The sequence below is a fragment of the Aplidium turbinatum genome, chromosome 15, assembly GCF_918807975.1.
Source record: "Aplidium turbinatum chromosome 15, kaAplTurb1.1, whole genome shotgun sequence".
Taxonomy (NCBI): Eukaryota; Metazoa; Chordata; class Ascidiacea; order Aplousobranchia; family Polyclinidae; genus Aplidium; species Aplidium turbinatum.
Window position 1 is genome coordinate 9,809,425 of NC_137486.1, and position 23,095 is coordinate 9,832,519.

Here is a 23,095-nt window from a genome sequence, read left to right on the forward strand (position 1 = left end):
AAAGTAATTGTAACATGTCAAAGTAAAACACATTGCTCACTCAACTAATCAACAATTAAAATTTACTTATTCTAGTCCTAATAGAAGCATGAGATGAAATGTACACTGCAGGAGGATTTTCAACTGTCTTTTGTAGAATGTGTCGTATATACCGAGAAACCGTCTTAAGATTTTCACAAACTTTCAAATATGTGACACGATGCAAGATTAAGCAAAAACTTGTGAATAAATCAGTTATTGAAATCTTCCCGGGGTTAGGAAAAAGATAATTTAAAGCTAAACTTAAATTTTAAACCAAGCATTATAGCTCCAACTTCAATACAAATTTATATAAGAAGTTTGGGTCTTAAACGAAGCCGGTTGTAGTGAATCAGTGTTACAAATCATGCTGAGCCTTACAACTTAGGCTACGTAAAAAAATAAAAAAGTATAGAGTCTAAAAAACAAATAAGTTATATCAGGGATTTTCCTGGGTTATATAACAAAGGAAGTACAAATTATCACAATTTCTCAGCACCTTTCTACTAGTGAACATTTAAACTATATTGTTATTTTTCCAATGGGCTCTCTTACTACAGTAAAGTAACATGATATGAGCAGTCTTATAAAATAAGTTATGCGTTTAGCAAAGATGTTGTTCTAACGAACGCGCCAATCACAGCGCAGTACGCCATTGAGTCAGTAGGTCGGTAGCGCAATGACGGAAAGACTAGTCATAATAATAGTTCAAAAGAGTTTCAGTTTTATGTAAACTCTGTTGATTTCTGTTTGTAAAAGAAATGCAGTAGCATTCATGCTATACGAATATGTTGTAAACAATGCTGGACTATGAAGCTAAGCATTACACTGCAGAATATTTTAAAAAAGAAAATAAAGTTAGCTGTAATGCAAAACTTGCAGTGTGGCTTAGTGTGAACCAAAACTCGTAAGAATACATTTCAAGTAACAAAATTGATTTTCTGTACATAGATTCAACGTGTGCAGATGCTTGGTCAATGTAAAAATACATTTTGTTAACCGAAGAGTGTTTTGTTTAGGTTATTTGTTTGCTATGAGCATGTTGATAACGATTCAGTATCATCAAATAAAAATATACGTTTCTTTCTAATACTAGCGAGATATGGCTTTGATCATTTTTTTTGTACTTGCAGTATGTTGTTTAATATGAGACGTATTAAAATTGCAAGAAGTGGAAACTGCAATAGCAAACTTAATCAGTGGCTTTCATCAATTCTCGCCCAAATTTATGTTTCTAGTGTATATCGATTAAGCTGATGCAATGATTGCAAGCAAGCAAAATTGCATCTATTTTTGCTCAACTCGACCAGATTATTTTCTCGTGTTTTGCAGAAAAACAACTTAAAAGCCGTGTCGAATTCCATTACATGCAACAAATTGTAATTTTTAATGAGATCACAACTAATTTATCGTTTGTGGATAAGTTTAATCTGAAACATAAAGACTGTTTTTGAAAGCGTAAGTTCGATTAGGTTCGCATGAGTCGCTGTAAGATTCGAACTACTATGACATGGAGTACTGTCACAGAGATTCATATTTGATTTTTTTGCTTTTCAAATTCCGTCAAATTCAGGTAGCTTAAACACTGTAGACTATTTGCGAAAAAAGGCTGCACATTGTCCTTTGCAAGTGAGGTAACAGTAATTGCTACCCTGTGCTACCTAGACTAGCTACTTACATTGATTCAACGTCTGCACACGTTGAATCAATGTAAAAATGACGGATTTTGCAATCTGGGACTGACCTATAACTAAAAAAGTCTGATCAGGCATTCCATGATCTGGTAAACATTGCAAAGTTGAAAAAATTATTATATAACTGCTGACTACCGTTACAAAGTTTAATTTTAACAATTCGTTAAATTTTGTTTTTTTAAACGTGTCTACTTCCACTTTCCTAACGGAAATGAGGACACCACTTTAGTTACAGGTGTCGTGACTATACCTTTACTTTAGCAACCAACTTTTTTCAAAACACATGATCACTTCTTCGAAGCTGGTTTTCTCGTTCAGTCTGAGAAAGCCTATGGCCTTTCAGTCGCTCAATTCTAAAAGTTTTACATGATTGTGATAACGAAGATGACAAAGAGTTAGACAGAAGACAAATAGCATCTAAGAAAAACCATGTGGATTTATTTGCGAGGTCTTAAAAGAATAGAAAATCGTTTCTCTTATGCACGATTTCATCTCACGAATAGACACGAAAGATGTCTATCTGTGATTGAAGACTGAGAAGAAACCGTCCATCCCAATGATTGTTTTAAATGTTGTGATTGGTATGGTAGCTTATTGGTTCTTGCTGTGGACAGTACTTGTACTGTAAACCATGGTTGAAAATTTATAATTCGTTTGGAATATGTTTAGATGTTATAGGACAGTGGTCCTGAAGTACAATTTACTAAAGCTGTTGTTATAATCAGCAAAGCTTTTTCGAAGGTTAAACCTGTGGTATGTTATAGTACCTGTACAAAAAAGCAATAAGATAAAAATTACGATAAAGTGAAAGCAATGGTAAAACTGTTTGTTGTCCAATGTTAAACAGTAATACGATGTTTGAGTTTCAACTTAAAGAAGTTTTTCAAAAGAAATAACGAGAAAAAAAGCAAATGAAAAAAAAATGCATGTATAAATTTGCACAAAAAATCAACTTCTAAATAATTCTCTTCCATGAAGTAATAGAAATGAAAGCAAAGGTCAAGTCATTAGTATTGGGCATTTAGATTAAACAAAATCCAAAACTTTTTCATAAAAATGAAAAGGAAATAGGCACTTTAAAGTCATGCGTTGCCGATATCACGAAACTTTCTGGTTACGTTTCTTTATCCCAGACAAATTTCTTTGATTTTTTGATGACATATGTCGTTTGTCGGTTGAAAATTACTTTTACAATCGTGCGCAAAGCTTTTAAAAATTCCGTTCACACGTTTATTGTATATACTAACAACGCTACGCTTTGCCTTGCGGTTGAAATGTGCTCCAGCCACGACTTTTCGACTAATATATTTCATAGAAAAAAGAGAACCTTAGTCTAAGGAAGAATATAAAGTTATTAATGTGGAAAAGAAGCTGTTTTTTCTTAGCTGTTTCGTATGAGCATGCTATTGCAAGAAATTTCTTGTCCTTTCAGTAGAGAAGCTGTTTGCTCCACATAAAGGTGAAATAAAGTGACAATGAAACTATATGATTTACTTGACTGGGGAATGGGGGTGTTCGTGCGGTTTGGACTTAAACTGATTGAGTCTCGTTAGAACAGCCACTTTGTGGAAAACGTCTTCAGGTAAAGCTAATTGTTTTTACTACACGTACTTTTACTTAGTCATGTTCAACGCAATAATGTGTTTGTGCAATGAACAAAACCCACGGTACACCACAATAAATGTGATTATACAATAGCCTACTTTTCAATAGCATATGACAAATGCATAGTTCAGCAAAATAAAATACTTCTACCAGTTATGTCAGGGACTTTCGATAAACTTGGCGGGTATAGTTGAACGAAATAGAGTCGTTATAACAGTGAAAAATCGATGGACTAGTTTTAATTCATAAGTTAAGGTGAAACAATTGAGTTGTGTTTTTTATTTTGTATAGTTTATTTATCGCAAAAGAATATTCAAATTTTTAATACTAAAGTTGGTTGTTGTTATGTTGTTACTAAAAGGTATTTTTCATTTTACTTCTAACGTAGGCTATGCATCAGCCATTTTATATATCTTATAATTTAACTTTGACATTAAGATTACTCATTACAGAAACCTATTAGGTCTATTGTTTCATAAACTGCCAAAGACACTACAATGCAGTAGTCTATTTTGTTTGTTTTTCGTAGCACTGTAATGTAATTTAAAACAGCATGTTGCTCAACAAGTTTTCAATTTTAAGTAAACTTGTGTCTTACGTTTGCAAGGCCTCAAGTTATGGAAGGTTACGTGTTTTAACATAGATCTTGTCATCTGAGCAAAGCTTGCAAATACGTAATAATCTCAGTGCAAGCACGACAAACCAGGTTAACTGGTATCAAAATGTTAAAAATTTATTTACGCGTCAGTGGCTGAAGTATTAAATGGGTAGAGAAGGCTGAAGCCAATAAAACAGTCTTTTTTCTCTTTTTTTTGCAAAATTGGAATCAAAGTCCAAGCAGGCGCGGATTTATGGGGGGGGGGGCCCAGGGGGCCCGGGCCCCCCCCGAAATTTTGTGAAAAATTGTAGAAATTGTATGTTTCCGCATCAAATGGTTTGATATGCTTCTAAACAGCTGATATTAGTCCTTCGGCATCACAATTGATGAAAATGGTTGTTTTAATGTCTATTTTATAGCATATCGTATATGTCGTAGTATCATTGTTCATATCTGTTTAGCTTTTTCTTTCTTTTTAATTGATTTTCAAATTTTCTGGCCCCCCCCCCCCCGAAAAAAACTCTTAGATTCGCGCCTGAGTCCAAGCATTAGGATTCAGACCGCTCAACTACACAAGAAATTTACGAATAAAACGGTGGAATTCATTAGCGCTCTACAAAAAAACGAGTGCACAAGATTTTCAACATGGCAAAATTCGTAAGATAAAAAGACAATCTAAAAATTGAGGTCCGATAAAGAAATTTTTAACCATGCGTGCCCAATGTCGCCGGTCAAGTTAATAAAATGTAATTGAGTGATCGAAGCGAACGATAACATTTTGCAATCATGTTGAAAACTTACAAATCGTTTTTCGATTTTGAAGGGGCACCATGACAAAATGCCTCTCACCCTGCCTCAGCTGCTGATGGAATTAGAAGATGAGGAAAGAAAGACTGCTGAGAGGAGACATTTTTGTTAAACCATCATGCGTTTGTAATTTGTTGCAGTACTTTCATATTTGGGTATTTGCAGGGAATTGTTAAATGAAAACGTGATATGCTGTCAAGTTACAAAGCAAAAAGAAATTTAAATTCAAGAAAGCTTCCCACAGGTTTACTTGAGTAAAAATTGATGCTTAGCCTACACGTTAGACAAGAAATTATAAACATTACTGAAAGCAAAATAAGCCTAAAATTACAACAAACAGCGAATGTCAAAAGATCAAAAGTCCTCTGTCAAGCTTTTGAAATCTTCAGCAAAGTTTCTAAAACTAATCTCTTCAACATCAAGTGCGATAATACAAAATTACTTTTTTGTTAATTTTTTCAGACCATGTCAAAAAAGTTTTCAGCTGTTCAAAAAGATCATATAGTTGCTTGGATCAGTGTCGGTCTTCGGGGTGTGCAAACCGTGGGATCGCACAGGGCCCGCAAATTAGGGGGCCCGCAATTAACTCAGAAAATGCAGTAATTTTGTCATTTCCAATGGAAAAATTCAACAAGTGAATTCAACAAAGGAATTAGCAACAAGAAAACATAGAGGCTCAACGGGTGCAACCTATTTCGTACCCTGAAAACATCGAGAGAAAAAAACAACAGAGTGGAAGTCGCTGATCGGAGTTGCCGCAAACATTTCAAAATTTCTCTCGATCTTTTCAGGGGACGAAATAGGTCGAAATTTGATTTTGTTACACGATTTCAGGGTACGAAATCGGGGTACGAATTTTTCAGGGGACGAAATAGGTTGCATCCAGACTCAACATAGAGACATAGCTTTATTTCCGAAAAATGCCAAAGAAAGCATGATCTTATTCTTTTGCTATGCCACCGGACAGCACCATTTTACAGTAATATTCATACCCAAATTTTTGTTGAACATGCTCTCAGAATGCCCCAAATTCAAAGTAAATTTTCAAAATTTTTGGGGGAAGCCCCCACCACTGGGTTTTTTGCCCGCCCAACCGTCAAACCACCCCCCTCCCCTTTCAAAATACCTAGCTACGCTACTGAATTGGATCATTGTCATTGGGGCCCGCAAAGCATATTCCGCACAGGGCCCAAAACGCCCTAAGACCGGCACTGCTTGGATTTTGTTTTTGAATGTTGAATGTTTTGCATTTACATATTAATCTCTGGTAATTGACAAGCTAAATTGAGTAATTAAATTCTGATGCCAAACTGATTATCTTTATCAACTACCGAATGTTTCTTTGCAGTGTGTTTTCAATCTTATTCTGCCCGGAATCAATTGAAAAATATTCAGTAACTTTCTGTGCATACTTTTGTAGGTCACTATTCAAATAGGCTCTGTGTCTGTAGGCTATTTGTCACTGTAGTGTAGACTTACAGTATATTTGAATACACTCCATAATATAAACACTAAACAGATTTCAAAATGTTTTGTCGCATCAAGATTGAGGATGGAGTAAAACATTCACACATGGTGATGCTGTAGTTTAAAAAGGTAGTTTTTAATTATTCTAGTTACGGCGCTTAATTCAAGGTAGATGGGCCTATCTAAGATAGAGCTTAATTTAAGGTAGCGATCTTAGATAGAGTTCATGTGTTCCACACAGACAGCGCATTTGGAACAGGCAAGAAAGGAAAAAAAACAGCGATTTTCCATTGATAAAATCAGACATTGAGCAGTGATTTTTCATTGCGGATAAAATTGCTTAATAGAAATCAAAGTCAGAATATTAAGAAAATAAAGCCAGAGTTGTGTAAAATGTTATTTATTGTCAAAACCGATAGCACAAGGTACCGACAGGCGCGGCGATGCGCATAGTGTTAGTAGCTATCCACAATGGGCTGCTGTGGTTTTCACCTAAGAGCAACGTGTTTACGTTTGAAGCAAAAATCTTATAATCTTTTAACATTTTTATAATATTATAATCACATGAAATGACTGTATAATGACTACAAGGTGAAAGATCAGCAGTACTTGTACCGAAATGACCTCACAGTTACAGTTGAATTTATTTTCACTTATTAGATTCTTGTCAAACTGTTGCTTATATTATTATCGATCAAACTTCTGTTGTAAGCACATCTTAAAACTGTGCTGCTTGATTCATTACTTTCATATCAGCTTTATGTCAATTAAATGAAACGCTTTTAAAATGAATTCAAAATATGCTTCAAAGTTTAAGCACTCATTAAAACGCCAAGATATTAATTGCATGAGTTTTCAATTGCAATTTAGCACAAGAAACTTTTCAGCTGATTTTCTGAATGCTGTTGACGAAGATAATCAGCTATGCGCATGTGAACAAATGCTGTGATACGCTTCACTTTCAAGATTGATGCACGAGATATTATCATATTTTGGATATCACACGACTTGCCCACGACAGACGTCACCCTTCAAGAGTGCCACGTCATCACAAGGGAAGGTCACTTCAGATGGTTGACAATTGTCTTTGAAGGATCTGACAGACAACAACGTAAATGATGAGGAAATGCAAGCTTGCTTGTTGTGAATATAGAATTTTTTGCGGAAACATTTTTAACGTGGTCCCTGTTTATAGATTATAATCACGTTTTTGTTTCTGGGAAACGCCATTTAAGGATTACCTGTTTGCAGCAAAAATATTAAGAAAAACGATAACAGCGACAATGCGTAAATATTTTGCAGTTTGTTGTGTGTAGTCAAGCCAGAGCAGGCTGTGCAGAGGCCGTAGAATGTTTTCGCATTTATCATAAACGCGACATTTTAGCTCTTGCTGTCGTGATAACTTTTGCTTTCTTTGGCTTCAAAGTTTGTCTGCTTTGAAAATGTTTGTGACATTTTTGAGTGAAGTTGGAAGACAACCAGGTATCACTTCATCATGATCATTACTAGGCCTACTAGGAGAGCATTCATCATTCTGTACACAACAAAAAGCTTTTGTCAATGCCAAACGTGAACTGTCACTGTACAGTGCATAAGGAATTTTGCTAATAGGAAAACAAGGTCATCTCTCAAATAGATTGGTCGGATACTTTCAATTATTTGGCATCGGTAGTTTGCACTTTGTCACCTCAAGAGAAAGTGCTAAACTTTCCACGTTTACCTCATGTGTAAGAACAAACGTGACTTGTCCAGACCGTTATAAAACCTGGGCGTCCAGATATGCTCACTGCTCAGCTACTACTGACTTGTTTTTACGAATCCGCAAAACAAGCATTTACAAAAGCGTGAAATTCCATTTCATTTCGAATAGACATTGTGAAGAAAGGGAAAAAGAATGGAAGATTTCATAGTAAAAGACAGTTGAGAATAGTGCTACGTTTGTCGAGTGTTTTTCGTCTGCCACTTATTATCATTTATACAGTTTATGATAACGTAGCTTACATGACAAAGTAAATACAAACAATAGATCGTGATTAATTAAATGCGTATTTTTATCGTTAGAATAAAACTCACAGACAAGCGAAATTGGCAGACATAAATGATCAATTCATTTTGAGGTTTGGCAGTTGCAACTAATTTAGATGTAATCAAAGATTGCATTTGGATGGTTAGCTGGTCGAAATTAACTAGTATCGTTGATATAATTATTCTTAACCGCTGTTACTGCAACTAAATAATCTTGACACGGCAGATTTAAGTTGCTGTGATAATAATGCGTTAAAGTGTTGGCACACTTCGTAGCTTATTCAAAAAAAAAATCAATCTTTTTCAAGGTTGATGCCAAATTTTACTACTTTATTTATTTTTGCAACTTGCAGGTTTTACAAAAAAGTTAGCAGTCCGGTCAAGCACTAAGAAACATTTTGTTTGGTAAAGTTTATAAATTTGTATTATCTTTTGTTTGCGAAAATGAATCTTGTGGCAAGTCAAGACCCGGCAGGTCTGACAGACGAAGGTGAGTTTCCTGGTGGACTTTATTAAATTTCTAGTTTAATTAATCATTGCACTGTAAATGGTTTAAATGTTGAATATTTTGTTGTTGTACTACATCACAAAATTGCTGCAATTTTAACTTTTATCTGGAAGAGTTTAAACAACAGCGAAATTACATTACAGCCAAGCCTGTGTATTTTATTTATTTTTTTAAGCGCAATTGAACATTTCCCTTTGTGAGATAGGCTATACAAAGTCAGGGATATTAGAACAGATATCTAGGGATATTAGAACAGATTGTTCTAGATATCCCTGTACAAAGTTTTTGAAAAATTATTCAAGGTAGGCCTATACCACGAGAAAAAAGGTTGAACACTGCCATAGACTACTCCATAGAACCAAAGATGGTTTAACCAAACCTAAATTGTGTTGTGTGGAAGAACCAAAACCAGCGCTGCCAGCTTCAATGACGAGAATCAAATAGCTGACTTTAAATGTTGTTGACTTCCAGCTGTCATTGCTGAACATTCGAGACAGTAGGTTGATAACTTACTGAAACAGCTGCAAGCTGCAATGGTTAAGCTCTTTGAATTACCAATGCTCTATGTCAGGGCTTCCCAAAGTTTTTTGCTCGCAACCCCTTTCAATCTCCTAAAATTTTCCGCAACCCTTCATGGTAAAAATGATTAGCAGTACCAAATATACATTTGTGATATTTATGGAAAGGTTTAATTCGAATGAAAACTAAAAACAACCTAACCATACTCGAAGCCTACTACTTTACATTTTACAATTTACACGTAGACTAACTTGAAAAAAAAAACAACTAAAAACCAAACACATTTATTCAGTGTGATGGATGTGACCGCTTTTTGCTACAAAATAAGTCCAGCCGTGGGTCAATGTTTGTTAATGCTAGTCCCAAGACTGTTTCAGTGATTCTTAGGCTGTTTGGTTTATTTTGATTGTCATCAACGTTGTAAACGCTGACGCGTACAAATTGTCGTCGGCTCCAGCTCGTGTCCGAACATTCGCTTTGTCATCAAATCGACTTTCGTTTGTAGGCTTTTTGATAATAATTGATTTGTCTTGGCGATATCGGATGTGGCTTTGGAATCCCATAGTCTATGGTGGAAAAGACGTTGGCATAAGTCACATTGTATGGAGGGTGGAGAACGTCGTTTTTTTAGCTTGTCTTTTCTAATGTTTTCTTTTTCCTGAGCCTTTTGTACCAGTATGCTGTTTATTTTCAAAAAATTCCGTGCTTTCACTAGTTTTTTTCCTCCAGATTGACACGTCACTGGCAAGTTGTTTCCACGATTCTACAGCAATGTTTGCTTGGTTGAGGAAGCCTTTAGCTGATCATTGTAATTAAATCGTTGGTGAGACGATCCTCCCAACTAGGGCTAACCGCACTCCTGCCGTTTGAATACGTCGATACAAACGGCAGGAGTGCGGTTAGCCCTACTGCTGAATTAGAGAATGGTAGCCAAAAAGTGTGAAGCTTGTTTGCACAAAATTTCCAGAAAATTTAAACTTCAAATCAGAATATAGATCAGTAAGTTCTTCCTGAGAGAGGTGCTCGGTACTTTGTTTTGCGTTGTAAATAGATTAGACTTTGGATTCAATGTAATTTGGTAGAAAATACTTCTGAAACTGTTTTAACGTATTTGACAAATGGTTAATAGCCAGAGGTCTAACAACATTTGATTCTACATCATTGGTAGCTAAAAACTCTTCAGTAAATGAAAACATTTTAAATGGATCATTTTCAACCTGGTGTTGATTTTCAAGCAGATGTTTTAATCTTTTGTCCTTATTTTTGATGAACGCTTCAAATTTAGAATTCAGTGTAAAAACATTGATGTTTTCTGCTTGGAAGAGACAAGTTAAGTTCGTTCTATTTTTTAAGCTAACTTGACAAATAGCTTAATTTTGAAAACCAGATGTCATTACGAAAATGGTGGACTCAGTTTGATTTTTTTTTCGTTAGAAAAATCACGACTCCAATTTTTAACACTAATAGCCTTTTTAAAGCCTTTTGAAAGCCATCTTACTTCACATTGCAACAAAAAGTCTTTAAATTCTGATTCCACTTTACCACATCAATTCCAAAAATAGAAGCATTGAGTGTGCGACTTTCAAAGTTAACAACTTGCACAGAAGTGTTAATATAGAGTAGCCAACTTTGAGAAAAGTCGGTACACTTTGTGCGACCCCTAAAGTTCGTTACGCGGCTTCGCAAGGGGTCGCGAGTCGCGACACCCAGTTTGGGAAGCCCTGCTCTATGTGTATGCACGTTCCACATAAAGCAGAGATAAACAAATAACAGACAAAGAAGAATCGATGTTGTGAATCCTCATTTGCATGATTGAGATTTCAAAGATCTTTTTTAATCCTTATCAGCAAACAAGTTCATTAACAATTAATCAATCAAAGTCTCAGTAAAAGCGTTTGTGGTGGGTTTTATTCTTTGTCCCTGGGAAGGCGTTAGAATATTTACATTTTGGTCTGAAATATGTTTTGATGAATATCAACTAACAAATTTGCAGAGTATTAAAATACAACTTTTTGTTTTTCTTTTATATTAAAATTGGTTTCTTTGAATTAAAAGTAGGTTACAGAACAGCTGAACCTGTGCTTTAACAAAACTAACCTGTTATCATATTCAGAGATACATTTCAGTAGGTTAAAGTTTGTCAATGGCACCACTGTAGTGCAAATATATTTCTTTGTTTTGTTTTTCATACTTTTTTTTAGATTCTCACCTAAAATTTCAAATTAACGAACTTAGACTATATTAGATCGTGTGGTTATTTTCTTCAAAAATTGCAAGTCTTACGTAAGACACCATTGCAGTCTTCACTATTTAGGATTGACAATACTTTTTTAATTTAATTGGTTAAAATAAACACATTGAGCTGTTGTGGCAATGATATGAAGATGGTAAACTTGACTTTAGGAACTTGAAAAATGCAAAGGAGGTTGCATTCTACTCAAGAGAAAGAGAAATTCTCTTTTGGCGTTACATACTCTTATCGTATAGCGTTGATGATATTTATTGCAATTTTTTTTCCATGTAACAAACAAATACCAATATATCTTTTCAACAAAAATCAGGTTCAAAATGAAATAAAATTTAACAAAACTTTACCTGAATTTTGAAATGTCAAACAAAATAGTTCTTTTATGAGAATAATTTCAAGGTACGGATACTGTCCCAGCATAAAGTATGAGAAATGAAAAGACTTGTATAACTGTGGAGACTACTTTGTTGATGAATGCAACAGCCAAGATGTTTTTGATAAAACGACTACAAAAACTACCATTTTTTCTTGTGGTTATCATATCAGCTTAACAGAAGGCAGTTAACATATTAGTAGCTTTTTCAAGATATTATCAGTAGCCTACGCATACCAAAGATCTAATTATTGAAAATCGTCCACCAATTAGCAAATATTAAACGATCACAAAAATTTTAATTTGCTTGCATACAACAGTTGATAAATTAATATCAACTTTTAAGCAAAACTGAACAAACTTGTTTTGATTGTATCCCAGATAGCAAACACTGCACGTTTTTGTACATTGTTTAAATATCTGCACACGTTAAAACGACACCCAAAAAGACAACCTTCATGTGCATGTGCAATACCACCTATGTCTCAAACATTTAAATAATGCTATGCTGCATTTTGCTTTATGTCGTTTTCCAACATACCAAATGTACAGTAAAACAGCATCTTCAATTTTAGAATCTCTATTTGTAGTGTATGTTTGTATTACAGTTAAAAGTTTGTTTTTGTAAGAGTTTTGGTTGAGCTTTTTATGGGAGCATTTGAGGTTGCAGAGTGGAAATAAGTTCTTGAAATAATTAAAAATGAGCTTTCGCTCGTAATCAAAAGTTTTTATAGATCTGCACACAGAGTAAGCTATTAATAATGTAGCCTAGCTTATTGTTTTGTCCATTTACTGGAAACATATAATAATACAGTGTCAGCTACCTCATTTAACCTATTTTCTTTAATGGCATAAAGAAGAAGCTTAAAACAGTAGCAATTTGGCAAGATTTCTTATAAATCTTTTGATACTTTACAACTCCCAGTAGCAGAGCTAAAGTTTGCTGCACATATAAAACATTTTCAATGAAAAACTAAGTCTTTGCGTAGCAGAAATTTATTTTTTGACATTTATTTACCATTAGCGTGTGGTAGTTTCATCCACTTAGCTTGTAATTAGACGTTTTATTTGCATGGGGTCTTTTTAACATTTCAAACCAATTCTGCTGTTCCCAAACAATTTTTCATGGTAGTTTACAATACTACCATAATTGTCGTAAATAAGTTAGATAATTTCTAAGAAGTTAAAAAATTTATTAAAAATTGAATTAAACTGTCTTTCTAAGCAATCTTATTCGTGCTAAACTTTTAACTAAAAAGTTTGAAACACCTTTAAGTCCATCAGCTTTTTATGCTAATTCGCTAACGGGGGATGCGTTTGACGCTCATTTAATAAAAAGTTTTTATTTAAGTTATTTAATGATATCTAAGGTACTTTTTCTTCAATTCCAGTATTATTCACAAGTGTTTTGTGATTGGCTGTTCAATGCACGTAAATGTAGTAATTGTAGTATGCTTTCTTCCTGGGAGGAAACTAAATTACAAGAGAAGTAATTAAAACGTGTGTGTGTATCTGCTGGTGCGATTACTCCTTTTGCACAGGAAAAGAAATAGGTTACCTATAAATAGAAGGTTCTCAGCCAGCGCAGTAAATCTTTGTCTTGGTAAAGTCCATTTTTAGCCGGTCTTACATTTTTTTATGAATTACATGAAAAGATCTTCATTTGCTTCATATCCACTGGTCAAATATTCATTTAATATAAATTAACGATAAGCAGCATGTAAATTTTAATTTGCTGTCAGAGAAAACTCTTGCATTCACCTCTTTAGTAATGTTTCATAAATTTAAATTTCTTGCGTTTGCTCGTTTAAAAAAACAAATCAGACTCCTCTGAAATATCCTCTATTGGGTTAACTCTAGTAAGATTAATTTCTCATTTGTTATAAATAACAGTGAAGCCTTTCTTGCTGTTTTCAGTGTTTTGTCATTTTGAATCACAAAATGTAATCTTTGTAAACTTTTTCGTGTCTGTTGAGATTTAAAATTATATTTCTTGTTGTTTAGATTCCCTGACTCAAGCACAAAAAAGCTTTCTTGAGTATGGTGAGTAGACTTATTTTTTTCCTTTAAGAATTAAGTATGCCATTGGTTTCTGCTTTACTGACTGAATTTTGAGTAAATTTAGTAAAACTGCATGGCCAACTGTGATATAGGCTGCTTGATTTAAAAATCTTTGGTTTTAAATACAGTATTAGTAATATATTTCTTAATGTTTTGTATTCAGAAAGAAGCAGAAATTAATTTTTAAATGTTTACAAAAGGTCATGTAGTGATAATGCAAAACTCAGCAAAAGGCCTTTATAAAATATAAGTAGCCTATACGCTTAAGTAAGTAAGCAATCTGTTGTCAACCTTTGCACTAGGCTATTTGACTTCAAGTATTTCCAATTTATCAGGGTCCAAGTAAGTTTCTAACAACATTTCAAGTCAATTGCATCTTATAAAATTGCCACTTTTGCGATGCAAAAATATACTTGATAAGATCGAAAGGGACTTTTCTTTCAAAATTGTCGGCTCTATACGAGCTTATATCGTGTGGTCCAATTATAGGCTTGCCTAATGCTTGCAAAGTCTTATTTCTCTTAACACACACATTTGTACAAACCAGCATTCATTGTATTTTGCGGGACAAACTCGATAGGCTTTTGTGCATCACTTTGCTGTATTTTCAGCTCTTCCTTTGTTATTCCAGGTAACGCGAATTCAAATCATTGCAATGATCACACGGCTCCTCAGCCAGTGTTTGCCTCCATCGTCATAGCTTTAGTTGTTATTGGCCTATTTGGTAACACATTGGTATTCTTCACTATAATGGTCCTTCGAGAGTACAAGAAATCAGTCACAAATTGGTGAGATATTCGTGTGGTTTTAAAGTTAAAAAAAATTATTATCGTAATTAGTTCAGCCTAATTGTTTTCCGTGGTACGTGTTAATGTCCTGTTTGGAATACTAAGATAATTAAGAGTGCAAATCAAGCCAAAAAAAATTGGCATTGACTCCCAACTACTCTCAGACAAATATAGTTCTATTGCTATCTCCAGTCAGCAACATATCCATGTAATTGGTTGTTTTTAAAGAATTTGTTTTGCTTACCGGTGCTTTGTTTGTTCCTAGCTGGCTTTTTTGCCCGTTGTTCTTTTGTTTTCCGTTATCTTGCGGCATTACAAAAAAACATGCTTAACCAGAAATACAACTTCTAGGTTGTTTTAGTGTTAGTTTGACGTTTGCAAATTAATACGCACAGTGCGTAAAGTTTGTTCGTGTAAAAGTAAGAGTAAAATTTTGCAATAAATACAAAAAATAATTTCCATTTTAAACCATTTCGATGAAAGCCAACCATAATGCATACAAGTAGGAAATTTGTCATATCTAAAAATTTTAAATGCAAAATGCTATATCTTAAAGAATAACTGGAAAGAGCATTCATTTATATTCTAATCATTTTGCAAAAAAACTCTATTTCCAGGTATATTCTTCAACTGACGTTAGCCGACACTTTGTTTTTGCTGATGCTACCGTTCACAGCGCACAGCGAAATTACCGGCACGTGGGATTTTAGCCTTTCACTTTGCAAATTAAAAGAAGCCGTCTTATTCATTAACTACTATGCAAGCATTTACTTTTTGGTGGTAAGCATTTTTCATAGATTCTTCATGATACATTGAAGCAACGTAAATCTACAGCATTTCACACGTGTTGTTTGGAACTTGATTTTGATGAGGAAATGTTGTTTCTGGAAAGCATTGTAACAAAATATAAAAGCTTGTTTCATTTTTCATTATTTTTATTAGCTACTTTAAGTGCGAACTAAGGCTGCAATGAAACTAAAATTATAAAATAATTAACCTACTTTTAAATTCAAATGCTTTTTCTGACAGCAGAATCCGTTATTTTTGCGTTGATTCAAGGTTTGCAGACGTTGAATCAATGTAAAATGACGGATTTTGCGGTCTGGGTCAACAAACACATCAACCACAACCGAAGCAAAAGCAATTTTCATCCGATTTGACAAGCTTCATAAAAACTGTAGCTGTGATAAAATCTTTAAAATTAACCTAACTTAGATTTTTGTTTGTCTCGGTTGAAAGTCAGATAAACTTTCCAGTTTTCAATTACTACTTACGTCGCAAATTGAATAGATTTTCCCAGTTTTTCAAGCTACGGCGTAGTTTTTATCATATTACAGTTCATTCAATGAAAGCGTAGACGGAGTTATTGCACTGAACTACAAATAGCATCTCGTTTTGTTTGTTTCCAGGTAGAAAAGCAGTAAATTCAACTTAGTAGCCTACTGTGAATGTAAATAGAATATTTTTACGTCTGTCTTTAAGACATGAAGACTTCACTATATTTGGGAAGTTTTTAGCTAGAAAAGATTTTCGTTGGTGCTTGCTGTAACATTTCCATCGCAAGCCGGATGAGATAATTTCTTGTAGATTTCTTTGTTGTCTAATTGCGCAACTTTTCCTAGAATATTTTTTAATTAATCATGCTTTCTCGTTTAAAAAACCACAGCCAGCTAGATGCTACAGACACTACAAAGAACTTCTGCTGATAATACTTTAGTGCAATTATGTCAATAGACTATTGTTACCAAGATTTTTTTTAGTGATGCATGGAAAGTTAATGAGATTTTCCATTTTTATTTTGCAAAAATTTAATTTAAATTAATCTTGTTTGACTGTTTTAAAGCAAGTTTTTAAAATGTAAAATAATAAAAAAAAAATTTAAACGGCAAGTGATGAATTTAAAAATCAGGAAAGAAAAATACATCAATTGAATTTGAGCAAGACACCTCTGCAAATTTATCGAGATCGTTTCAGCTTTTTGTGCCAATTTTCGTGCAAGACTGTTTCGGCAAATAACAACGAAAATATCTTACCTGAAACAATGTGTGATATATGCTAGCGTGGCTATTACATCACCACACACAGGATGTGTTCGGGCTTTTTGCTCCATATCGAATTATGATGAGTCAATTGTCACCACATATCAACTGTCACTAAATGAAAAATGTCATTTTGGTGCTCATACATAAATCGGTTTTGCCGTACGCAAACAATTTCAGAACGTTTTCTTCTTTGCTGCACGACATTTTAGTATTTTAAATCTATTTTCGGTCAAATTAAACAAAGTTTTAAAAAGCTGATCATGTTTCTAGGCTTGATTTTGTTTGATTGGAGCGCTTTACAGATCTCAAGTTAGCCTTTAAACGCCAAATGGTCTGTAAGTTTAATGCATTGATGCATTTTTAATGTGAAAGCGACTTTACCATATAAGGCAATTCCGAAACTATCATTCAAAGAAAATGTTTTCATTGGGCAATTAGATTTGCTTTGCAAAATTCAGCTTCGGATGATTTGTTCGAGTGTGGCTGCTTCTTGCTAGTCATAAAAACAATCAATTAATCACAAGATCATCAAAACGTCTGCATCTTAAATCGATGGTTACAGTTAAAACAATTGATAAACAGGGATTTAAAAGTTTTAATCGATCTTGTAGTGTACGACGTTGGGCAGTAACCCATAAAACATGCACCAAATGTGTGAATAAATTCTTTACTTGGTCGCTTCGTTCCTTTCATACTTTTTTGTTAAATAAAAAGTGTTTAACTTGCTTTTTCCTGTGATCATATTTTTGATAAAGTCGTTGTATGAATCCAGTTTGTGAGCAAACTTCGCACAAAGCAAACTTTTTTGATGTTTATATTATGATTCAGGTATATGACAGTCGCACACTATAGTGCGAGACAAGGATTGCAAAGTAGCCTCAGCTCGGTTTTGGTTTTTGTTTTATTTCCGACCATCACAGCGAAAAACAACAAACATAACAGAGTCCAGTAAATAGTAGAAGCAACAAAATTCGAACTTTATAACGTGGTTGAGATTGGAATAGATGATAATTTTACGTCACAATTATTTGTCACAGTCGCTATAGTCGCAACAACACACACCGTAACTTATTTTACAAAGCCTAGGAAGCATGGTTCCCCTGTAAATAGGCTACTGCATGTTTCTGATTCATTGTAACAAAATGGTTTAAGCGCAGTGACCCATCTGGTTTAAAAGGCTGGGTTTACCAGCTTTTATCCTTGACTTTACCTTTGTTTATATTGCATCTATTATAACCTGCAAACACTGTTGATGATTCATATGTAAGCAATTTTTTTAGATAATGTGCAAGTGATTTAGAATTTTTATTACTTTGTGTTGAATAGATCATGAGCTTTGACCGCTACCTCGCTGTGACGAAAGCGCTAGGACCAAACACTTGGGTGTCTTCACTTCGATCCTCAACTGCGTCATATATCATCAGCGTGATTGGATGGGTGGTTAGCGTTTTGTTTTGCATTCAGCTCTTTCAGTACAGCAAATTGAACGACTGCGGTCTGTGCAGCTACGAATTTCCATCCGATACTGCTGGAGTGTATAAAATCCCTGATTGCATAAAGGTAATCTGCTTGTTCACAATAATCACTACTTAGCTTCAGGGGGTGCTGGTTGAAAAAAATAGTTGTAGTTTTTAGGGATTTAATCAGGGAGTGCAATTTGTTTTGATTCACTGAGTTGACTCAATCATAAAAATGTTAAGTTTCTGTGTATCCTGTAAGTTAAATTTGATGTAGCCTGTCGGTTAAACATCCACGTTCGCCAGGTTTTGGTAAACTAGAAGTAGGCTACTAATGCAGTGCAATTCTTAGTTCATGTCGCACATTGTGCTTTGGTCCTTTAGTTTTTCTACATATTTCTTCAGAAAGTTGGATTATTATAATCGGTTGACTGATCAAAATAAGCAAAGTATTACATTCACGTTTCTTTACGAAATAGGCTATCATTATTTGTGTAATTTCCATGAAATAAAAGGCTTTTTTATGACAGGCTAATGGCACCGATTGTGATATAAGTTTTAAAAAAACTGATGAATTTGCGTATGGATATGAAGACATAGACTACAAAGAAATGGACTACAATGGCTTAACTGATGATCAACTCCTTGAATTGTACAACCGCTATGTCAGTGGCCGAGAAAACGGAGAGTTTTTTCCCCAAGAGTCAAGCGGAAACGATTCCAACTCAACCACAGATCTTGAAATTTTTCCGCCCTTTTCTACACCAACAGAAGAATTGTGCCAGTAAGAGAAAAAGTAGCCTACTGCATGACTTAATTACTTTTATTCACTGCTAAAATTATTTTATGGATTTAAGGTTATTCAAATACCACATTTCGTCGTTTTCTTCATCCTTCCATAAGATGTTAAAACTAACGATGTAGCCTACTTGCATGACGCAAAATGACGGTTTTATCTTCTCTAAACCTTTGTACGGTACGCTATTTGAATAGCATCGTAGCTAAGAGGCTAAAGAGCTTTGCCCTATTTGTTAAATTGAGATAAAAATTAAAAGATTAGTTTCATAACTAAATGAACATTTTTGTGGTATTGCGAGTGATCTTAACACATCAACATTGTTACCATTCATTTTCTTGTTGAGGTCGTTGTGCAAATATAGCCCTGGGTTAAGGTATTTAAATTTGCCTGGCACCACTTTATGGGATTAAAGCTTGTGCTTGTCACCTTAAAAAACTAGTTTCCCAAACAAAGAGCTAGCAAATTAAGCCTCAGCTTTTTTTTCTTCGGGCACTGTTGAACAGAGCTCTTATAAAACTTCTGTACATCATAATGGAATTTGGTTGGTTACATAATAATTTACTGACTAGCTGATGTTTGAGAAAATAGATAATATAGGTTGATTGTTATTTGTTAAGTATGAATGTACGTAACAACTTACATCTAGACTTGTGCACGCATTGATACGAGGCATCTTTTCCATCAGGGGTCCAACAAGCAAGGTCTACAGGGCATGGCTTTATGGAAACTTTTTCGGAGCGTTTCTTCTTCCTTTCTTTGTCATATGCTTTTTTTACGGAAAAATTGTTCGAGCCATTATGCAAGCAAGCGCCTTCGGAAGCAATCCAAGACAGGTAAAAGATAGAATGGTGGTAAAGTTGCACGTGTTCTCGTTCCGCTGCAGTGACTTCCAATTGTGATAAACCAGCAAGGATCCTGCATGGAAGCCTATATTATCTTCACTTGAGGTTATTAAAACTATTGCGGAGAGTTAGCTAGATTCTTGCGCCAAGGAAAATTCACGTAAGGTGGTATTGCAGATCTAGCAGTATATTTATAATAATAATGTTATGGTTTTTATATATTGTCGCTCTACAACAGTTAAGGTCTTTTAGCGACAGGGCTCATTTTTAATTTATATCAGGTTTTCGATGTTATCACATTATTACCCGACTCATTCTCACTGCGCTATGTAGGATAGAACACAATCGGTACCGTTTTTAAAGTCTTCGGTTTGACCCGACCTGGAATCGATCTCAGATCTACCAGCACCAGAGCCGAAAGCGAAACCACTCGGCCACTGAGCTGGTGCAGCATATTTATAGAATTTAAACTTGCGTAGAAGCAATATAAAAAGTTTGCGAAACCAAACTTCAACAAGTGTTTCCAACATTACTACTTTTTGTAAAATAGGTAGGCCAATATAACTCAATATTGGCTAAGCTCATGAAGCCCTTGCGATTTCAAAACAAAGCGGCAAAGCTATAGGCTACTTATTTATCAACAGATTTGAAAATCTTTGGATCAAAGTGATGATTTTTACTTGATCATCGCTCAAACCAAGAGGTGTATAAATGTATTTTTATGTTTTTCTTACATCTTTTTGCAGAGATCTTACAGACGACGTGTTACTATGATTGTTGTTGCATTGGTGACCTTATTTGTAATAAGTTGGTTGCCTTGGTTCGTGGAAAAACTTGTTAAAATAAATGGAATTTCTCTCGCCCCTGGTAACTGCATCAAGCTCACAAATGCAGTTAGAGGATTCGCCTACTTAAACAGCGCTTTTAATCCATATTTTTATAGGTAAGTGCCCACGGTCTTACATGCAAGTGTTCTTTCTAGTTTCTGTTTTAAGCTAAAGATTTGAGTTTAACAACTATTTGAGTTATAAAAAAGGAATTTTTAAGAAAAAGAAAAATACTTACAGAGTAATGGGACAAAGCCAACCTGTTTTAGTGTTTATAAAATAAACGTTTTTTTGAGGAAGATATCTTGACCAATAAGCTGCACAATTGTGATATTATATCAAAGCTTAAAATTGCGACCTAAGTCGTCCTCGAAGCCAGGTCCCTGTTGTATATTTGCATCCTTTTGCATTTGTAGGTCTATTTAACTTTTCAGTTGTTGGTATGCTACTTTTTTCAACTTCAAGCAATGCATAGCCTACTTAGTTTGGGCAGTTCATGTGATCAATTTACATTTTGATTTGTCACCCTATCACTCACAGCTCAAAACCTTGTTTTAAAATCTAGTACCACCATTTCTGGATATGTAATTTACCACAGACTTAAGAGGAGCTTTAGATTACAACATAATTATAGCCTTTTATCACGATCTTTCTGGAGTTTAATCAGCGCATCCGCAATCACGCGACAATAGCGCGAGTGGTCATATTCTTATTCGTTTTCAGCCAGGCTATATTTGTGCCGTTCCTTGTAGGGTTTCGGTCGTCCGAAGTGGAAAGCTGAATCGAATGTTTTTATTATTTTTCTCAGAATGTTTATTGCAGAAAATAATGCTTTCCATGCAATTTGAATTAGCAATTCCTAAATGGCAATGTCATGTGTTACATTCATAAGACGTGCACGTTTTAGAATATTAAGTTTTATTTCTATAACATAACTTAGATGCTTCATCCTGATTAACTCATAAAGCTAAAAAATTAGGCCAAAAGATTGTAAAAACATTGAAAATTTGATGGGAGAAAAAAGCTTGACAAGCAAATACTTTATGAATTGTTTAACGTAGTAGATGAATGCTTGAGGAACTGTTTTTTTTTTCATATGTCACAAAAACTCGTGGTACAGTAGTTCTAACATATAAGAGCAAATTTTATAGCAGCTTGAGATTTTCGGGACAGAATCTCTTTTAAAGGAAATTACAAGGCAGCCCCTACAGTTTCCTCTCCCTTTACGAATTCCATTGCAATACTGAGTTCTTAGTGAATTGGACATAATGTTATTTCAATAATTTTCTGAAATTTTAAAAGCAGTATTTGAGTTGTTTAGATTCAATGACTGGATAAATATCTACTTTAAATACAATGGAAAACATAAACCTTTGTACAGTTGTAAAATCTTTCATGCAGATTATTGAACAACGCAACTACCGGTAGTCATGCTTCCCATCTGCTCGTTATAGAATTTGTAAAATTTGACATTTGTCTTTGTACGAAAACGTGAAAAATAAGACAGCCAAGCATCTCAGTATTTTGCAACAAAGCTGTACGTTTTCTTATTTTGGATGTAAATATAGAGCCTATTTGAAAAATGCATCTCAAAACTGGTAGATTTTGGTTTTTATCTACATTGTCTGGGGTAAAGCTCCTATGATAAAGCAAGATGCTGCTGCAGCTAGTAAGTTATTAAACATAGTATGATGCATTTTATGAAATATCTAACGAGTGAATTACAACTACTTTTTCAGCTTTCTTGGCTTCCATTTTTGTGATCGCTTAAAAAGAGCCAAAAGTCGGATGAGAATTCCTACCTCTCTTCGTTCGAGAGCAACTTTGGTGTCAAGTCTCCGTAGGAAACGATACACTACCAGCAACAGTGTGGGAAGCAACCAACCCCATGTAAATGTCTTGAACATGCACATGGAAAAGATAAAGCGAGATAGTGAACGATACGAAGCAAGGTTTAGCACAACAGACCGAAGGACTGAAAAGACATTGATATGATATGTTTAATTTGTTTGCTTATTTTCATACAGTGTTGTTTTTGTGTACTGTATATACCAAATAAAATTGTTTGTGTTTTTTTACTAATTCCTTTTCTGTTGTGTTGTTGCCATATGGCTTGAAACAGCATATTAAATAGCAAAGTCTTTTGTAAGGATGTATTCACAGGATGGGGGCGTGGCAATTCCCCCATCACAAACTTTAATGTTACCCACCCTCAAGATAGTAAAGTAGTTTGCTTTTTACTTTTAACCGAGCCCTCCATATTTGTGCTTTCGTTTCTTAATTGACCAATAACTATTAAGATTTGGGAATGGTCCCAAACTTGTTCAAGTAGTAAGCAATTTTTCAATGGTTTCGGATTTAATTGGCACGTTTCTATTGGTATTTCACTTTGCATTTGTTGATGTAGCCCCATTATT

General features: G+C 34.5%; 1 protein-coding gene across 1 annotated transcript; it reads left to right on the forward strand.

Moving 5' to 3' along the window:
• The first annotated feature begins 8,567 nt into the window (after nt 1–8,567).
• LOC145784861 (somatostatin receptor type 2-like) lies at nt 8,568–22,725 on the forward strand. Its single transcript, XM_082596699.1, has 9 exons — nt 8,568–8,704; nt 13,867–13,905; nt 14,555–14,711; nt 15,329–15,491; nt 18,080–18,313; nt 18,741–18,994; nt 19,695–19,842; nt 20,598–20,794; nt 22,418–22,725. The coding sequence occupies exons 1-9, from the start codon at nt 8,659–8,661 to the stop codon at nt 22,671–22,673; spliced, it is 1,494 nt and encodes a 497-aa protein (XP_082452825.1). The 5' UTR covers nt 8,568–8,658; the 3' UTR covers nt 22,674–22,725.
• Nucleotides 22,726–23,095: the final 370 nt, after the last annotated feature.